This window comes from Citrus clementina, unplaced genomic scaffold (genome assembly GCF_000493195.1).
Source record: "Citrus clementina cultivar Clemenules unplaced genomic scaffold, Citrus_clementina_v1.0 scaffold_9, whole genome shotgun sequence".
Lineage (NCBI taxonomy): Eukaryota > Viridiplantae > Streptophyta > Magnoliopsida > Sapindales > Rutaceae > Citrus > Citrus x clementina.
Window position 1 is genome coordinate 10,543,351 of NW_006261964.1, and position 20,361 is coordinate 10,563,711.

The 20,361-nt window shown below is 37.0% G+C and overlaps 3 protein-coding genes across 5 annotated transcripts; 2 read left to right on the forward strand and 1 right to left on the reverse strand.

Moving 5' to 3' along the window:
- Positions 1-4,050: 4,050 nt before the first annotated feature.
- Positions 4,051-6,338, forward strand: LOC18033150 (F-box protein At2g02240). Of its 3 annotated transcripts, none has more exons than XM_024192157.1 (4): positions 4,051-4,449; positions 5,179-5,297; positions 5,621-6,048; positions 6,200-6,338. In XM_024192157.1, exons 1-3 carry the CDS (start codon positions 4,180-4,182, stop codon positions 6,021-6,023), a joined length of 792 nt encoding a protein of 263 aa, XP_024047925.1. In that variant the 5' UTR covers positions 4,051-4,179; the 3' UTR covers positions 6,024-6,048; positions 6,200-6,338. The 3 variants fall into 3 exon arrangements, with proteins under 3 accessions (XP_024047925.1, XP_024047931.1, XP_006420629.1); XM_024192163.1 differs by having other exon boundaries at positions 5,621-6,038; positions 6,190-6,338; XM_006420566.2 differs by having other exon boundaries at positions 5,621-6,338.
- Positions 6,339-8,738: 2,400 nt separating this feature from the next.
- On the forward strand, positions 8,739-13,432 carry LOC18033164 (putative F-box protein PP2-B12). The gene is made up of 5 exons (XM_024186143.1): positions 8,739-8,888; positions 11,964-12,243; positions 12,641-12,725; positions 12,822-12,935; positions 13,048-13,432. Exons 1-5 carry the CDS (start codon positions 8,739-8,741, stop codon positions 13,070-13,072), a joined length of 654 nt encoding a protein of 217 aa, XP_024041911.1. The 3' UTR covers positions 13,073-13,432.
- A 2,306-nt stretch (positions 13,433-15,738) lies between these two features.
- LOC112099046 lies at positions 15,739-18,579 on the reverse strand. The gene has a single exon (XM_024186148.1). The coding sequence runs from the start codon at positions 18,577-18,579 to the stop codon at positions 15,739-15,741; it is 2,841 nt and encodes a 946-aa protein (XP_024041916.1).
- Positions 18,580-20,361: the final 1,782 nt, after the last annotated feature.

Genomic DNA, 20,361 nt, shown 5'->3' on the forward strand with positions numbered 1-20,361 from the left:
TCGAGATGACTAACATCAGATTGATGGCATATTACCTTGGGATTGAAGTCAAGCAAAAAGAAGAAGGCATATTTATTTCTTAAGAAAGCTATGCAAGAGAGATTCTCAAGAAGTTTAAGATGAATGATTGCAAGCCTATAAGCATGCTAGTGGAATGTGGAGTCAAGTTATCTAAACATGATAAAGGTGAAGATGTAGATCCAATATTCTTTAAGGATTTAGTCGGAAGCTTACGTTATTTGACATGCACGAGACCATATATCCTTTATGTTTTTGGACTTGTGAGTCAATATATAGAGAATCCAAGAACCACCCATTTTAAAGCTGCTAAAAGAATTCTTTGCTACATTAAAGGTACAATTAATTTTGGCTTGTTATATTCATTTTCTAATGACTACAAGCTTGTTGGATATAATGATAGCGATTGGGGTGGAGATGTAAATGATCGAAAGAGCACCAGAGGATTTGTGCTCTTTATAGGAGACACTGCTTTCATGTGGATGTCAAACAAGTAATCAGTTGTCACACTTCACACCTGAGAAGCTGAGTACTTAGTTGTTACATCAAGTGTTTGTTATGCAATTTAGTTCAGAAATTTGCTGAAGGAGTTGGGTTTGCCACAAGAAGAGCTAACCGAAATTTGTATTGATAACAAATCAACAATTGCCCTACCCAATAATTCAGTTTTCATGATCGAAGCAAACACATAGATACTCACTATCCTTTCATAAGGGAGTGTATTACAAGAAAAGAAGTTCAAGTCAAGTATGTGAAATCACAGGATCAAGCAGCTGATATTTTCACCAAGCCGCTCAAGCAAGAAGACTTTGTAAAATTCAGAAGTTTGCTTGGTGCCACAGGATCAAGTTTAGGGGGGGGGGGGGTAGATCATAAACTTGATCCAATTTGAAGAAACCCAAGTCCACTTCATAGAAGTTTCTTGTGATAGGTAAGGTTGGTGTGATTGATGTGGTAGGTGTGGTTGGTGAAGTAGGTGTAAGTGGAATGAGTTAGGTTGATAATAGTGTGGTGGTTGAGAGTAAAGGAGTGGTTGTGATTAAATTTGTTTAGTTTATGTGTGGTTATAATTAAGTTTTGGGTACTATAAATACCCTTGTCATTTGTGTTGTATGCATCAAGTGTAAGAAGAAGAAAACATAAGAAGCAAAATAGTTTCTAAGAGTGATTTGTGAGAGTGTGTGAATTATTTTTGTAATATTCTTGACCTTTTAAGGGTATTTAAGGAATAAAATGGGTGTGATTGGTGCATTATCCATTTAATTTTTCTATTTATTCGTTGCTTGACAAATTGCTAAGAGTAATCTTGGAAAACATCTCAATTTCCTAACAAAGTAGAAGTGATAGTTGCTTTATATGTGTGAAGAGTGATAAGCGAAGCCAAAATCTCTTGAAAAGAAACAGTGACTAACACTTGCAACTAGGGGCCAGGGTTTGAAAATTCAATAAGATGATAAGGTAATTTTGATTCTGCTTTTTTTCCAAATTCAAAAGGCATGTTTCTAACATCATCCTTTAGGTTTTTGTTGGTCTTGATTTTTGTTGCATTCTCTCTTTAGCTGTTATTTGAAATACTTGTGAGAACAATAGATTGTAAGTCAAGCCAAGGGTGATAAGATTTTTAATGTTGTGAGCTTCTCGTGTTATATAAAGAAGAGTATTTATGTTGTAATCCCACTAATTATATAGTAAAACGTTATATCAAACTAAGATTCCGTGGTTTTTAGTAGTTGGGTCTTTCATGTAAAAATTTATATCTCTTGTGATTGGTATTTCTTTGAATTATATTTTTATTTAATTTCTACTTGTTTATTTGTGATACATATATGAACTATTTGTTTTTCTCTTTCCTTGAGTCTAAATCTGCTAATTTTTCAGACATTTAAAGAATTCAACTAGTTTTTTTTTTATGTATAACTTATATTTAAATATGAAACAATTAAGTCTGAGGGGAAAAAATGAACTTTCCTAAAAAATTAACTCTCCTAACTTATATCTAAATGGTAAAAGATACGAAAGAGAGTCATAATTATTTTTTCAAAAGTACCATTAATATATTATTTATGCATCTGGCCTTTTCTTTTTCTTTTCTTTTTTTTAATAAGGCTGAAGATATATGTATAATAGTTTAAATGCAACTCTTTTCTTGTGCATAAAAAAAACATTTTTTTCTAATAATAATATGCCAACACTTTTATCATAAAAGAGAGTCAAATAAATTTTTTTGTAGTACTAATATAATTTTTGTACAGATCATTTCACATTTTTAATTATTGATATTCATACACAATAAATAAATTAGGCGAGTCAATTCATGTAATTGTGTTGTGTTCTTATTGTATCTTATTCGAGTCGTGTCAAATTTAAGCAAATAAGGATATTGCACATTTATTAATCATGTCAAAATATCAAAACATGATTTCTACTTGTTTACTTATGGTGTTAATCATTTTGACCGCTTAACATATTCTTATAAAAAAATTAAAAATTATTTAAAAATTAACAAATAAGGCAATATTACTCTTTAAAATAGGTCATACATAAGTTGACATAATATAAATAAATTTTATAACACAATATAGATATGACACAAATAATTAATTTATTATTCAATATATAGATTAGTTAATTTTTTAATAATATTATTATGTATTAATTAATATTCATATTATAAATGTGCAATCGCATTGAGTGATTTAACATAGAAAGTCGAAACAACATTGTTATTTGATTTGTCATGTCATGTCAATCTATTTATTAATCATGTTAATATTTATCGATACAAAATTATTTTGTATCCGTGTTGTAACCCATTTGCCACCTCTTAATAAATTAATATTTAACAATTAAGTTTATTAAAAAATGTTTGACAATTAAAGTTAAGATGTTTTTGTTTTATAAAAACAAAACAATTAGCACTTATAATCAAATGTTTGAAAAAGAAAAATAAACTTATTATTTAGACTTATGTATTTAAATTTATCAACTTTAGCCAAATTGACATCCACTTATATTTCAGACCATAAAAGAAAAAACACCACCTCAATTTCTGCTTGACTTGCAGTTACTTGTGTAGGTTTTTTTGCCAACAAGAGAGAAGCTAAAAGGTAAAAAATAATGGCAAAAGTTCATTTAGTCTCTATATTTTGAGTTTAGTGTGGGTTTAGTTCCTGTATTTTTAAAAATACCTCAAAACATTCTTACAATTAAATTATTGACACACTTGCAATTACTTTATGTTTATTTTTGCTTGCTTTTACAATATTATTCTCTTACAATAATGTTTCATTGTTTTGACATTAATACAAAAATTAAAGTACTAATTTAACACCAAAAGTAAAATAAAAACAATATATATATATATATCAATTTTTGTGGAGCACTTTGCTGGGGAGTTAAATATATTATTTTTTTATTAACGTCAAAAAATTGGTAATTTAATCTTTTTACAATGGTAATTTTTTGGACACAACGTGAGCTTCTACAAAGATTCATATATATTCTTTTTGTTTTTTATTTTACTTTTGGGGTAATTGTATTCTATTTTTTTTTTATTAATGTCCCCCAAAAAAAATTATTGTAAAAAGGTAATATTGTAAAAGCAAGCCAAAAGAATAAAAAATAATGGCAGGGGTGTCAATAGTTTAACAACAGAAATATTTTGAGGTATTTTTAAAAATACAAGTACTAAATGAAATTAACCTTAAAATATAGGAACTAAACAAACTTTTACCCAAAAATAGAAATTAAAGTTAATTTAGTGTTTATATATCTTAGTAGTTTCAAGTTAAAAGAGGTTTTCGGTCATTTAATCATATAAACTTAGGGATAACTATATTTTTACGTGGACAAATTAGTCAAGAGATAAGTTTAATGTAGCAATGACTTCCCACAATATTGAGGATAAAATAATGAACGTCGATTTATTTGAGTGTACAGTCAAAAGTGCAGGATCTCATATCCGAGAACTTTTTCACTTTGAAAGAAGTTGTAATGAGTTGCTCTCTTTTAAAACCTTGCGTAATTGTTTGACATTAAGCAAAACATTAGGTTGTTGGATCATATTTACCATTAACTTAACGAAGAAGTCTTGCCTGTTTGCCTTTACCGTTTGTATTTCAAAGTCACTCACTTGTCTTGCTACGAGTTGCAAGAAGTAAAATGGATATAACATTTGTTCTGCCACCAGAGTGCATTTCCCGCATAATTTCTCTTTCAACTGCTCGCGATGCCTGCAGATCATCAATAGCATGTCCCATCTTCAAATCAGCTGCGGATTCAGATTATGTATGGGAGAAGTTTCTGCCATCCGATTACGAGCAGATCATTTCCGATTCGGCCTCTGATTCATCTTTGATTACTTCTTTGTCTAAGAAGGATCTTTATTTTCATCTTTGTCACAACCCCATCATCATCAATAATGGTACTATGGTAAGCCAAACTTTACTTTGTTCTTTTTTTTTTTTTTTAAATGTATATGTCAAATTTTTACGCAAAGCATATGTTGGATGATTAATTAAGCCATTAATTTTAGCGTATGATTGATCTGCTGATTAAACTAGAAAATGGAATTCTAGTCATGGGTCCAAATGAGAAATTGGTGAAATTATAAGAATCTTCTTTATCTGGATTGTCTGTCCTTAATTGATTTTGATTCTTAATTTGTGACGGAATTTATTTTCCCCCTGGTTTTGGGCATAGTAAGCGCCGATAATTGCTCTGTTTTTGCTTGAGCTATTCGATCTTCTTATGAAATAAGTCAAATGACTAAATTAAAACACCATAGATGACTTGTTATGCATTGAAATATCCAATAAATGACTTGCTAAATGACAAGGATTAATTGTCAACATTTGTGCTGACTAAGGCCCGTTTGGTTTTGAGATTAAACAACTATAACTTTTAAACTACAACACTTGTTATTGTGGCTTAAAAGTTATATTTGTTATATACTATCTGTTTTATTTTCATAATTACATTTTTTTTATTGTAGCTATGGTTCAAAGTTACTACACCTCAAATACCAAACAGGGATTAAAATTTTCCTCTTCTATGATATAACCTCAATTTTAGATAAGAGTATAAATATGATTCAGTGCAATCTCTTCTTTGAATGAACGGGAAATCTTGAAGCTAACGTTAATTGTCATTCTCTGACAGAGCTTTGTGCTGGATAAAGAAAGCGGGAAAAAGTGTTTCATGGTTAGAGCAAGAGAGTTTTATATTGAATGGGGAAATACACCCAGTTATTGGATATGGTCTTATCTACCAGAGTCTAGGTTTGGTCTTTTGTCCACCATCATCTTTGTATCTGTTTCATTGGTTTCTAATTCGAAATGCTCATGGCAAGCCACATGTAAGTGGTATATATTAGTGCCGAATCAGGAGTTTCACATGATGTATCATTCTTCTAAGCTAAGTTCACTTAGATGAATTACTATTACTAGTAAACCCTAACGACATACACTATTACTAATAAATATGTGGCAAAAATGTTTAAAGACTCAAGGAGCTCAGATTATGAGAAGATATTTTCTAATAATTATATAACAAAAGCTATCATTTAGGTCGATCTATGCATATTATCCTTATGTATTTGCAGGTTTGCTGAAGTGGCTGAACTCAAGCTTGTGTGGTGGTTTGAAATTAAAGGAAGGATAGAGACAAAAATTTTGTCCTTGAAAACTATTTACGCAGCTTACCTTGTGTTCAAGTTTGTCGATACCAGGTATGGGTTTGAAAGAAGACCTATAGAGTTTGGTGTCCACTTTGAGGGAAGCGATACTGAGGAAAGGTATAGAGTGGTACTAGATCTTCCGAAGGATATGCCTCAGCTATCTCAAGACAGGGGAGATGGGTGGATGGAGATTAAAATGGGTGAGTTCTTTAATGAAAATGGAGATGATGGAACTGTCATTTGTAGTGTGTTTGATTTTGATGGCTACAGTCCTAAGCATGGTATCATTATCCAGGGAATTGAGGTTAGGCCTAAAAATGGCAGATAAATGCCATTACAGCAACATATTGTTGGACCTGTCTATGGTACAGATTCTGTAACAAACATCTCCCGTCATCCCACCATCCGATTTTCTATTGTTCAGTTTCTCACTCCACATCCAACGGCTGATGCTGCAGTCTGTACCTTACAGATTCTGTAAGCTAGTCGAGTCCCATATTGTTGCTATACACCGCTAATGTTTATGGTTTCAGCTCTTTACTGTTTTAAGTTGGCACAGCCGCATGTATAGCAGACTGTTTATAAGACCAACGTTTTATGTTGGCCTTTTTCTGCTGACGATATTTCGTGGAATTCATTTCTTTTTTGGTGCTGCATTTTTAACATGACTAAAACAAGTGTGTGTAATTATTAGTTACATCTTTCATGTTTGTAAATATGTCGCATAAGCTTTTTGATCAGTCTTTTTGTATATATAGAATTTTGACGTTGTGATCTAGGAATCCATTCAAGCTATTTTTAGTCTCCAAGAATCTCATTTATATTACGGGCCAGTTTGGGAATATTATAATTTTTAAAATAATTATTTTTAGTTGTGCTGTAAAAATAATCAGTTGTAAAAAGAATAAATTAAGTGTTTGATTAATTTTATTTTCAGAAGTACTGTGAGTTTTAAAAGTAATTTTAAACATTTGATAAATTTTACTGTTAAACTGTTAAGAGAAACAAGTGACTAAAATGTATATATATAATATAGGATAAAATTTATTTATACATATAAAAATATGTACATATAATATTTTTAATTGTATATTATAATAATTTTTACTAAAATTAAAATTTATAATATATTGATTTTATTTTATTTTATTTTTTATCTTAAAACAATTGAGGATCAGCCTGCAGTACCACAGTGGCACCATGCCACTTCCTTTTGTCTTTTGTGGCAAATTATCATATAACCCCTTTCACTATTTTTTATTTAAACTTTACTTTGTAAATATTAAACTAATTTCAACTGCATCCATGTGAACATTACCGAAATACCCATGCCGACCAACGGTGACCGGATTTCAACTGACGGCGACGGGAAACTCGAGTTAGACACTTTTGGCCGAGCTGAGTCCAACGGTGGTGGTGGTGACCTCTCACGTGTGGTGATGGCGCCGGATCGAGCTCCCAAAGCCGTGAATCCTTTAATGATCGATCAACGGCAAATCGGCTCCCCCCGGTGGCTGTGATTGGTCGGAAAATACAGAGGGAATCGTGGGGAGCAAAACTCAAGTGATAGCATCACCGGAAACCGGAGAAATCGCGGCGAATTGAAGCGGCGGTTCCGCGGCTTTTCACGGCTTCAATCGGGAGTTTTCCGAACGCTTTTCGGCGACAAGATTGGCATGGAGATGACCGGCATCGCACGATCTTCCGATCGGTACCAACCTTGGCCGGTGAAGTGGCCGGAAATGGAAATAGCATCCGGGTCGGGTTGTGGGTTCGGCATGGGTATTTCGGTTCACAGAGGGGGTATTGTGATATAAGTGCAATATATAATAAGAATTTGTAAATAATAAATAGTATAAGGTGCTAACTAAAATGTTTATGTGGATGTAATAGATATTAACTTAATATTTATGAATTAAAGTTTAAATAAAAACGAATAAAAGGGGGTTATATGAAAATTTACAATATTGGAGCCATAAAAGACAAAGGATGTGGCACGGTACCACTGTGGTACCGTAGCCTGATCCAACAATTGATAGTTAAATTTATAATATAACGAAACAAAATTAATAATAATTGGTCCAATAAATTGATATTAATAAATTGATATTAATGAATTATAATAAAATTTTATTTAAAATATTGATTTTGTTTCCATTTTGAATAATGATAATTTTGGGTTTAGGTAACAATTTTAAGGATATTTATGAAATTGTATTAAAGAATAAAATTAATTCTTAAATCAAAATCTAAAAACAGCTTGTTTCCACGTTTTCACAATCAATTGTAAGAGCACTGATTTTGACAAAAGTGATTTTGATATTTTTTTACCAAATATTAAAATTAATTTTTAGATTTTTAAAATCACTTTTAAGTCTCCCGAAAGCAATCCCAAACGGGTCTTTCCAAAATATATTTTTAAATTTAATAATATATAGAATTATATCAGGGAGATTATATTCAAGCATTACAAATCTTTAGAACTCGAAAATTTTTTCAAGTACAATATGCAATTTATTAAATAAATTATAAATGAACAAATGAATTGCTTGCTTAAAACTACAGAGTTACCTTTAGATGTTAGCTTAGATTGTGACATTACAATATGCAATTTATTAAATAAATCATAAATGAACAAATGAATTGCTCGCTTAAAACTATGCTTGACCTATTTATGAAACGGACTGACATATATTGAGTAAAATGAGCGTCGACTATAATTTGGAAGCTAGAATGTTAAATAACTGATTATGTGAGAACTCCCAAATTAAATCAATCTGATATGGTATTTCCGCTATTCTGCTATTATCGCAACTCTCTAATTGCCAATTTATCCAGTTGCGTGCAATAACAATAAATAACATAGTCTCTTTTTTATTATTATTTTTTGGGTGATAGAATTTAATAACATTGTTAATTGACTTGACTTCGACTGGCACTTATACCTTAACAAAGAAGTCTTGCTTTGGCCCCTTGCGCATTAAGGCATCAGCACTGTTTTCAGTTGCAAAGGAAGACAGAATCTAGAACTTAAAGTAAAATAATGGACATCACCGTTGTTGATCAGCAGTCTGCAGAGTGCATTTCCCACATCATTTCTCTTTCAGTTCCTCGCGATGCTTGCAAATCATCACTGGTATGTCATGTCTTCAAATCTGCTGCGGATTCAGATTCCGTGGGTGAAGTTTCTGTGGTGAGACTACAAAGAGATCGTTTTCAGTTCAGTCTCTGATTCATCCTTGATCACAACTTTGTCTAGGAAGGATCTTTGTTTTCGTCTTTGTCACAACCCATCTTTATAAAAATGGTACCATGGTAAGTCAAACTTGATCAATTTTTCTTTAATCATCTAGCTAAAATTGATCGAATTTGGTTTTAGGGTAAAAAATGAGATGATGATAAAGAATCCTTTATAGGCAATGATTCTACTTCTGCTCTTAGGAACAGGTTAATTAATTGCATGGCAAATACCTCTGATTTTTAATTGTAGAGGAATTAGATGACTCAATTTTGTGTTTCTTGCTGTTAATGTAGCTAATGAAATTATGTCAAATATACAAAACCATCCCATAAATATTATCATTTTATTGGCTGGTGGTATATAAACTTGATGCTCCCAAAAAAAGGAAAAAAAAATATTACTGCTAATTGTATTTTCTTGTGAAATGGGACTGCATGCTATGTAAACCTTCTACTTCATCATAAATAGTAATATGAAGTAGCAGAAAAAACCTTCATTATATATGAAGTCATCAGACAGCCAACTAGAGGTTTCTTGTTTAGTTATTTAGTTAAATAATTAATGCGATGAGTTTTTAATATCTGATCACTACTTACAGTAAAGTTTGTCATATCCAATTGTTTGCAAAAGCCATACCAGGTATTATGCATTTGTCCCCAACACAGGCCGATCAAATGGGAAAATTAATCTAGCTAACATTGCCGTTGTCCTTCAACAGAGCTTTGCAGCAGAGCAGAGTGGGAAAAAATGTTACGTGATTGGGGCGTGAGGGCTTTGTGCAGCACGAGAAGGTGCACCCAGCTATTCGAATTGGACTTCTCTACTAAAGTCTAGGTAATTTGCACTTTTATCTTTGGTATTACCATCAATTTCATCGGTACTTTTACGTACCAACCAGTTCAGTCGGTAACATTTATTGAGTTAAAAGAAAAGATCAAAGGTTGAATACCCTGTTCATGTGGGAGGGGAGAGGCTTTAGTTACCAGTGTATATTATGATTTCATTTACTTCATGCGTGTCAAAGCAATAGCAGGTTTAAACTCAACCGTGTGTGGTTGTTTGATGTTCAAGTAAGGATAGAGACCAGCCTTCTGTGCTCGTGCATCAACTAGGCAACTTACCTTTTGTCTAGGTTTTCTTAGTCTATCCACGGATTTCATTGAAAACTTTTAGAGTGGAGTCTACATTGAAGAAATCGATGAAGGGAAAAGGCGATGGGTGTTATTAGATCCTTGAAGCAATGAGGCTCGACTATCTCAAGATAGAAGAGATGAATGGATGAAGGTTGAGATGGGTAAGTACTTTGATGAAAACGGAGATGATAACATATTAGCGTCTATCCTATTAAATTTTGAAAGATCCAGCACCAAGCATGGCCTAATTATACAATGAATTGAGCTTAGGCCTAAAATTATTGATAGATTGAATTGTATATTTGACACGGCAACATTGTGTAATGAGTATGTTAATGTTAGATGCATTTAAGCTCATTAGGTGGGCATAATATACTACTTTTATGATCAGAGTTGTATTATATGTATTACTGATGCTTCATCTTTGGAAAATCATTTCATGTGGATAAGTTCAGAATTGGGTTCAAACTTCAAAGTTTGCGTTGGTTGCGGCTGGGCAAGTATTTTACTAATGGGCCGAGTCCCGTTGTGCAAAGTATTAAAAATAAAATAGAAAATGACATTAGTATTATTTATTTCTTATTATAATTCATTGGAGAGAACTAAATTCTTAAAATGAAGACCTTTTTCAACTTGTGGATACAGAGATCAAATTATTAATATTCTGGAGAAAAAATCTTTTGTCCGTAGTAGAATAGTGTATTCAGCATGTTCCATAAATTGAAGAGGAGAATAAAAAATTTGGAGCATTTGGATGTCCCTTTTTATATACTTCATCTAAGAATAAACATATAATGAAAATAATAATAATAAAAACAGGGGCGTAATAAAAGAAAGGGGAAAAAAAAAGGTTTGTCGCTAAAGTTTTTTGGAATAATTTTTAATTGATCATTTCAATCTTATTGAATAATTTTAAAAAATTCTTACATTTACGTGAAAACTTAAACTTTTGACTTCAAGGATAAGGAAGGAGGGGGCCAATTGAAGCCCCATTTGAAATTGAAATTAAATGCAAAAAGCAACTTATTCAATAATATATATATATATATATATATATATATATATATATATATTTAAAAGTTTGCTAAATCTTTTAATATTTACTTTTTTTTATTTTGGCAGCAATTTTTAAAAGCATCTTATAAAAGTCATCATACACTTTCATATTCTAATCATAACCTTATTATTCTATTAAAAAAATTATGTCATATTTTATGATAGCCCTACATTAGAAATCAATAACATCTAAAGTAATCCTACTAGAAGAAATGGAAGATTTAATGTATCATAGCATTTAGTACAACATGAACATTATATGTATTATTTTTTATTTTTGTCAAATTTTTTTATTGTGTTATAAATTTTATTATATTTTATATGGATGAGTTACAAAGTTCATTAGATTTTAACTAGTTGATTTTTTTTTTCTTATTCACTTCATAATGTTTTAAAAAGAGAAAATTGATTCTAGATAACCTATTGAATTAATCAAGAAAAACAAGATAATTTAAACTTCTTTCAATTTTGGTTCATATTATATTATACAATAAAATAACACTTTAGTAACAGAACTTATCAAAAGAAACTTCCAACATTCTCTCTTAAATACCTAGTTAATTTTTTGTTCAGTGGCTTATTTCATTGGTATAGTGAAAACAACTTATTTTAATAGTTAAATCAACCCCAAACGAGTCATAACTCAATTAAGAAAATTGTTGACAAGAAGTTGTAATTATTTATTATCTTTTGAAACTTATTGTAATTATTCGATTTGTTAGGTAGTTGGATAATATTTGCTCTCAACTTCCCAAAGAAGTCGTTGAAAGGAAGCAACCGACAACTTCAAAAAGAAGGCGTGTTAAAGTTTCCTATTAAAGCTCACTTTCTTTTCCAGTGTGTAAAGAGAAGTGAAATGGATATTACGAATGTTCTGCCAGTAGAGCGCATCTCGCACATGATTTCTCTCACAGCTCCTCGCGATGCTTGTAGATTAGCAGTGGTATCTCCTGTATTTAAATCAGCTGCGGATTCGGATTTGGTGTGGGAGAAGTTTCTGCCGTCCGATCACAAGTTGATCATTCCCAACTCTGTCTCTTCTTCATCTTTGGTCACCTCCTTGTCTAAGAAAGTCCTTATTTTTCATCTTTATCACCACCCCATCTTTATCAACAATGGTACCATGGTAAGCTTTGAGTTATTTCTCTATTGACTATTATGCTTATGACTCCTAATTTGCAAATTGAGAAATGATGAAAGAATCTTATTTCACTAAAAGCTTGATTGGCTGGTTCATATAATTGATTTTGTGTGCCCTGCCTTATCGTACATTTGTATACATAATATCTAAAAAATGACTTGCTAGCTTCAACAACCTTGAAGTCATCACATAGCTGACTTTAAGTTTCTTATAAAGGTAAATATTACTCCTTAATCTTATTAGGTTCTAAAACTTAAGATCTTATTTTAAAGTTTGTCACATCCAGTTGAACATGCATAACCGTGCCATATAGTATAAATTCGAAAAATTATAATCTGGCTAACATATGGTCATTATATATATCCTTTGCACAGGAGAAAGAGACCGGGAGAAAATGCTACGTGGTTGGGGCAAGAGGCTATTTGCTAAGCTTTATAGAAAAGTTTGTCACATCCAATTGTATGCAAAACCATACCATTTATTATGCATTTTTCGGTAACACTGGACGATAGAATGGGAAAATTAATCTAGCTAATTGTCATTGTCCTTCAACAGAGCTTTGCACCGAAGGAGAGTGGGAAAAAATGTTACGTGGTTGGGGCAAGAGGGCCTTACATTGCATAAAGGTACGCCCAACTATTGGACTTGGACTTCTCTACCAAAGTCTAGGTAATTCGCGCTATTACCTTTGGGATTACTATCAACATCGTTGACACTTTTGAGTGCTAACTAGTGCAGTATATATTATGATTTCATTTACTCCATGCATGTGTCAATGCAGTAGCAGGTTTCTTAGAGGTAGCTAAACTCAAGTAGTATGTGTGGTTGTTTGATGTCAAAAGTAGAATAAAGACTATAATTCTGTGCTTAGGTATCAACCAGGCAGCTTACCTTTAGTTCAAGTTTACTAAGTCAAGCTATGGATTTTAATAAAGGCCTTTTAGAGTCTGGAGTCCACGTTTAAGGAATTGATGATGGAAAAGGCGAAGGGTGTTATTAGATCTTTGAAGCAATGAAGCTCGACTATATCAACATAGTGGAGATGGGTGGATGAAAATTGAGATAGGTGAATACTTCGATGAAAATGGAGATGATAACATCTTAGTGTCTAGCCTATTAAATTTTGATGGGTCCCAGCACACCAGCTTGGCCTCATCATACAAGTAATTGAGCTTAGTGTCACGGGATGAGTGTTTTGCGCAGCTAACCCGTGCGGCACTTAGACAACTTTGCCGAATGTTGCTAAGTAAGCCTAGAGATTCTCGAACAAGAGAAGAGAGCAATTGAGCCAAAGAAACTTGTATTGCACAAAGAGAGATTACAGTGCTTGTTGGATCCAAATGCTTAATGCCATCCCATATTTATAGGGGAGGCTTTGCCTAACTTTGCCTAACTTTGCCTAACTTTGCCTAACTTCACCTAACTTTGCCAAACTTGGTCAAACTCTAGAGTATTTTACAATTTCCTAGCTATTTGCATGTTCTGGAATTGTATAAAGTATTCTAGAATATTTACATGTTCACATGTGCTAGAGTTGCATAGAACCTTCCGGAATTGGGCCAAGCTAGCACTCTTGGCCTTGTGTTGGCTCTCTAGCCCGAAATTGGGGCAATTGGGCTAGCGAATTGGGCGGTCCGCAACATCCTCCCCCACCTAAGCTTGCGGCGTCCTCGTCGCGCTCTCGTGCTTGAAGTGCTGGATGTGCTCAGCGAATTGCCACAAATCATCTTCCCGTTCCCAAGTGGCTTCGCTCTCGGGGAGGTTTTTCCACTTCACCAAGTACTCACTATGTGCTGGCACGCCCCTCCTCGAAACCGTTCGGTCCGCAATGATGTAGTTCACATCTTTGTCGAACGCGGTGACAACGGCAGTTGGCGCGCGCCTCGATTCTCCGCGACTTGGTTCTCCCATGTCTTCATGATATGGCTTGAGAAGGCTCACATGGAAGACCGGATGGATCTTGAGTCTTGGCGGAAGTTGGAGTTGATACGAGACGTTGCCTACACGTCGAACAACTCGGAAGGGTCCCTCGTAGCGCCTCACTAACCCCTTGTGAACTTTCCGCAAAGTCTTGAATTGTTGGGGTAGGAGCTTGATCATGACTTGATCTCCTTCCTTGTACTCAACATGCCGTCTCCTTGTATCAGCCCATTTCTTCATTTTCCTCGCGGCTTTGTCGAGATAGGCTCGCGTGATGTCCGCTTCCTCATGCCATTCGCGGGCGAGCTTGTGTGCCGCGGGGCTTTTCCCTCCGTAAGTTGAGGCTATGGCATTGGGGGTCATGGGCTGGAATCCCATGATGATCTCGAACGGACTCTTGCCTGTAGCCTCGCTTCGCTGCAAGTTATAAGAAAATTGGGCGATGTCGAGTAGCTTCGCCCAATCCCGCTGGTGAGCGCTCACATAATGCCTCAGGTACATCTCGAGGAGGCCATTAATGCGCTCGGTCTGCCCATCCGTTTGTGGGTGGAAACTTGTCGAGAACTTGAGATCGGTCCCCAACATCTTAAAGAGCTCCGTCCAAAACCGCCCAGTAAACCGAGGGTCTCGGTCGCTCACAATGCTCTTCGGAACTCCCCAAAGCTTCACAATGTGCTTGACGAATAGGCGGGCTGCCTCGTCCGCTTTGCAATCGACGGGTGCGGCAATGAATGTAGCATACTTGCTGTATCGGTCGACAACGACCATGATGCTACCACAACCTTCGGACTTAGGCAGCGATGTGATGAAGTCCATGGAGACACTCTCCCATGGCCTTGTTGCTAGTGGTAGCGGCTCTAACAATCCCGCTGGAAGTTGATGATCCACCTTGTCTTGTTGGCACACAAGACAAGTTCGCACATATGCCTCGATGTCGTCCCTCATGTGCGGCCAAAAATACGAGGCTTAAACTAGTGCGGTGGTGCGCTCGATTCCTGGGTGACCAGCCCACTTAGAGTCGTGGCACTCCTTGATTACTTCCTTCCGCAAGTTTCCCCACCTTGGCACGAACAGCCGATCTCCCTTTGTGAGGAGGATGCCTTCCTCTTGCCAAAACCGCCTTGTCTTTCCCTCGAGCACCTTCTCCAGCAAATCCTTTGCTAGCGGATCTTGTTGGAGGCCTTCCTTGATGCGTGAGACAAGGTCGGACTTCGGTTGGCTCATGCTAAGTGTTGCCAATTCTGCCTTGCGGCTTAGAGCATCCGCAACAACATTAGCTTTCCCTGGTTTGTACTCTAGCCGATAGTCGAATTCCGCAAGGAAATCTTGCCACCGTGCTTGCTTCGGACTCAACTTCTTTTGAGTTTGAAAGTAGCTTGTCGCCACGTTGTCCGTCATGATCGTGAAGTGTGAGCCAAGCAAGTAATGTCGCCACACTCTTAGACAATGGATGATGGCTGTCATCTCCTTTTCTTGCACCGTGTAGCGGCGTTCCGTGTCATTTAGCTTTCGACTCTCGAACGCTATTGGGTGACCTTCTTGCATAAGCACTCTACCTATGGCGAAATTTGAGGCATCCGTTTGAACTTCGAAGGGCTTGGTGTGGTCCGGAAGAGCGAGGACTGGTTCCTCCGAAATTGCCTTCTTCAACTCCTCGAATGCACCTTGGCACTCTTCGGACCAATGCCACGTTTTTCTTGAGCATATCCGTCAAGGGTGCTGCCCTGGCTGAATAGCCCTTAATGAAGCGGCGGTAGTAATTCACCAGCCCAAGGAATGAGCGAAGCTCGGGTACTTTCGAGGGAGGCTCCCAATCGAGGATGGCCTTTACTTTGTCATTCTCCATCATGATCTTCCCGCCCGCAATCTTGTGGCCAAGGAACTCCACCTCTTGTTGGGCAAACGAGCACTTCTCTAGTTTGAGGAAGAGCTCATTGTCTCGAAGTACTTGGAGGACTTGTTGCAAGTGTTGGGCATGATCCTCGAGTGTGGTGCTATACACCACAATGTCGTCCAAGTACACGACCACGAAGCGGTCGAGGAATGGTTGGAGTACCTTGTTCATGAGTGTGCAAAATGTGGCGGGTGCATTAGTAAGGCCAAAAGGCATCACAAGGAATTCGAAAGACCCGTACCTTGTTGTGCACGCTGTCTTCAGTTCGTCTCCCTTGGCGATGCGCACTTGATAATACCCGGAGCGCAAGTCAAGTTTGGTGAAGTACCGCGCTTTGCCAAGCTGGTCGAATAAGTCCGCAATCAAGGGAATCGGATACTTGTTCTTGATAGTGATCTTGTTGAGCGCTCTATAGTCGATGCACATCCGCAGCGATCCATCCTTTTTCTTTTGGAAGAGGACCGGTGCACCGAATGGGGCCTTTGAGGGGCGAATGTAGCCTGCATCCAGCAAGTCTTTGAGTTGTCTCCGCAACTCCTCTAATTCAGGTGGCGCCATGCGGTAGGGTGCCAAGGCTGGTGGCTTCGCGCCTTGTTCCAGTTCAATCGCATGATCTACCTCTCGCGGAGGTGGGAGCTTCTTCGGAAGTTCTGGAGGCATCACATCCTTGTAATCTTCGAGGACGGCTTGAATTCGTGGAGGGACTTGGTTTGGCGACGTTCCGCTATTTCCTTCCTCATTTAGTTCCCGAATGGAGACCAAGAAGCTTGGGTCCTTCTTGAAAGCCCTTTTGAATTGCATGGCGGAGAGTGTCTTCTCCTCGGACTTGCCTCGCTCCGTGGGTACCATGCATGCTTTACTCCCGTCGAGGATGCTTAGGGAGTTTGTAGCGGGCAGTGGGAAGGCATGGACTTGGTCGAAGAATTCCATGCCGAGGACCATCTTGAAGTCGTCCATGGGCACGATGGAGAAGTCAAGCTTTCCGCTCCACGTACCAAGTGTGATGTGCACGCCTTGTGCGATTCTCACAATTGGCTTGGCGGGTGAGTTCACAGCCTTCATTGTGCCTCCTTCCTTGGTGGCCTTGAGGCCTAAGCGCTTGGCCTCGTCTACGGACCCGAAATTGTGTGTTGCTCCCGTGTCTAGCAGCGCGCGAACGGACTGACCGTTTACCTTTGCGCTTACATACATGAGCCCTTTCTTGACGAGTGCGGGCTGTTGGCGATTGAGTGCGTCGAGGCGTTGGAGAGAACCCATGCTGAGTTGGGGTTCCTCCGTGGACATTGCGGGGTTGCTCTTGAGTTGGGCAGCAAGAGCATTAAGCGACCTCTTCTCCGGACAGTCGCGTACCCAATGAGGACCATTGCATATGAAGCATGGGCTTCGCGGCTTTGGCGCCTCCTTCTTGCCCTCCGATTTTCCTTGCCAACTCTTTTTGCTAGGCGGCTTTTTCTGCCCCCAATTTTTGCGGTTGTTGCCCTTGTCCTTGCGACTCTCTCCCCCACCTTTGCCTTGGTTGGCCTTTTTGTCCTTGGATTGGGTAGAGTATTCGGTGAGCGACTCCGCAACGGCAATGGCGTCGTCAAGTGTTTGAACACCACGCCTATCAAGCTCGGTCTTGGCCCAATCCTTGAGGCCATCTTGGAAGTAGAAGAGTGAATCCTTGTCAGACATGTCGCTTATCTCCAACATGAGGGTAGTGAACTCGTTGATGTAGTCCCGAATGCTACCCGATTGCTTGAGGCGACGTAAGCGCACTCGCGCTTCCTTCTCCGCATTGCTTGGGGCGAACTGCTTTCGGAGTTCTTGCTTGAAGTCGGCCCAAGTGTCGATGGCGCAAATGCCCTTGCCCATCTCGCCATGCTTGCGACGCCACCATAGTTGTGCAGCGCCTCTAAGATAGGTGGGTGCAGTGCCCACTTTCGATGCCTCATCTCGGACACCCATGGCATCGAAGTATTGATCCAGCCCAAAGAGGAAATTGTCCACGATGGTGGCATTGTGTGTGCCATCGTAGGTGTCAGGCTTTGGCACATCAATGCGGCGCGCATCACTCGAGTTTGCGGAAGCTGGACTTGTGGAGAGTGTGCGCTTGTGCCATGTCCAATCCGAGCGGACTTCATCCACTTCCGCACGGACAGCACGTAGTTCGTCCTGAACAAAACTACGAAGTTTGAGCAACTCATCATGGAAAGAACGAAACTCACCTCGGAGAATGTTCGCTTGCTCATGGATGAGAGCTTTTGTGGCCACCGTGAACTCGGCGTATTCTCCCTCGAGACCATCCACTCTTTCCTCCAATCCCACGAGGCTATCTTGAGCGGCGGACAATGCTATTTCGAGAGTGCCTACACGAGGCTCCAACGCATCCACGGATAGGGCCTTAGACTTGCCGCGAGTCTTGCCTTGGGCGCGTTCTCCCTCTCGGCCACGGCTTGGTTCCGGTGGAACATCCACACCAACAACACCCTCTTGTGCTACGTTCGAAGGGTTGGCCATTGCTTCGTGAGCTAATTTGCGTGCGTGCAAACCTTAGCTCTGATACCACTTGTCACGGGATGAGTGTTTTGCGCAGCTAACCCGTGCGGCACTTAGACAACTTTGCCGAATGTTGCTAAGTAAGCCTAGAGATTCTCGAACAAGAGAAGAGAGCAATTGAGCCAAAGAAACTTGTATTGCACAAAGAGAGATTACAGTGCTTGTTGGATCCAAATGCTTAATGCCATCCCATATTTATAGGGGAGGCTTTGCCTAACTTTGCCTAACTTTGCCTAACTTTGCCTAACTTCACCTAACTTTGCCAAACTTGGTCAAACTCTAGAGTATTTTACAATTTCCTAGCTATTTGCATGTTCTGGAATTGTATAAAGTATTCTAGAATATTTACATGTTCACATGTGCTAGAGTTGCCTAGAACCTTCCGGAATTGGGCCAAGCTAGCACTCTTGGCCTTGTGTTGGCTCTCTAGCCCGAAATTGGGGCAATTGGGCTAGCGAATTGGGCGGTCCGCAACATTAGGCCTAAAAATCATTGACAGACTGAATACTCATATAAGTCCAATACCATTGATGCCCAATAGCTTTGATAGTGATGGCTGGATCTACTATTACCTCGTCCATTGAGTAAAACAGAGCAAATGACGGTATACAAATGTTAAGATGTTTCTAAAATCATTAGATGGGCATAATATACTACTTCTACGATCAGAGTTGTATTGTATATATTGCTTATGCTTCATCTTTAGAAAATCATTTCATGTTGATAAGTTCAAGTTTGGGTTCAAACTTCAAAGCTTGCGTTGGTTGAGGGTTGGAGTATTTCCTTCAATGACATTACTTTTCTTATATCTTATTATGATTTATTGCAGAAAAACTAAATTCCTAAAATGAAGACCTTTTTTCAACTTCTGGACACAAAATCAAGTTATTGATATTCTGGAAAAAAAAAATCTTTTATCCACAGTAGAACAGCGTATCCATTATATGTTCCATTTGCAGAAATTGAATAGGAGAATAAAAAAATTGGAGCATTGTGATGTACTTTATCTAAGAATAAACATATAATTGAAATAAAAATAAAAATAGGGGCTTAATAATAGAAAGTTAAAAAAAAAAAAAAAGAGAAAGGTTTGAGACTAAAGTCGTTTGAAAAAAAATAATTGAATTGAGAATTTTAATCTTATTGAATAATTTAAATAAACTCTTACATCCACGTGAAAACTTAAACTCCAGACTTGAAGGATAAGGAAAGAGGGCCTAACTAAGGTCTTATTTTAGAATTAAGACTAAACACAAAAAGCAACTCATTTAATAAGTTTTTTTTTAAAAAAAAAAAATTGTTTGCTAAATCTTTTAATATTTATTTATTCCGTAAGCTTTTCTATTTTGGTAGCAATTTTCAAAAGCACCTTATAAAATAAGTCACCACAAACTTGTTATATTCCAATAATAATCTTACATTAGAAATCAATTACTTTTTATATTCTATTAAAAAATTATGTCATATTTTACGATAACCCTACATTAGAAATCAATTATCCCTAATGTAACACACTTAGAGGAAATTGATAATGTGAATATAGTATGTATTAGTTTTTATTTTTATCAAATTTTTATATTGTGGTATAAATTTTATCATATTTTATATGGACGGTTATGAAGTTTACTAAATTTTTAACTAGTTAAGTTTTTTTATTCTTCACTTTGTATAAATTAGTGTTCTAAAAAGGAAAAATAAAAAATTGATTCTAGACAACTTATTAAAATTCATCAAGAAAAATAA

Excerpts from the sequence above, each read along its gene's own strand:
- LOC18033150 (XM_006420566.2), top strand. The coding sequence starts at position 4,180 with ATGGATATAACATTTGTTCTGCCACCAGAGTGCATTTCCCGCATAATT. Across the intron at positions 4,450-5,178 it reads TCATCAATAATGGTACTATG|AGCTTTGTGCTGGATAAAGA; the intron begins GTAAGCCAAACT and ends ATTCTCTGACAG. Across the intron at positions 5,298-5,620 it reads TCTTATCTACCAGAGTCTAG|GTTTGCTGAAGTGGCTGAAC; the intron begins GTTTGGTCTTTT and ends ATGTATTTGCAG.
- LOC18033164 (XM_024186143.1), top strand. The coding sequence starts at position 8,739 with ATGGACATCACCGTTGTTGATCAGCAGTCTGCAGAGTGCATTTCCCAC. Across the intron at positions 8,889-11,963 it reads CCGTGGGTGAAGTTTCTGTG|TGTGTAAAGAGAAGTGAAAT; the intron begins GTGAGACTACAA and ends TTTCTTTTCCAG. Across the intron at positions 12,244-12,640 it reads CCCCATCTTTATCAACAATG|GAGAAAGAGACCGGGAGAAA; the intron begins GTACCATGGTAA and ends TCCTTTGCACAG.
- LOC112099046 (XM_024186148.1), bottom strand. The coding sequence starts at position 18,579 with ATGGCCAACCCTTCGAACGTAGCACAAGAGGGTGTTGTTGGTGTGGAT.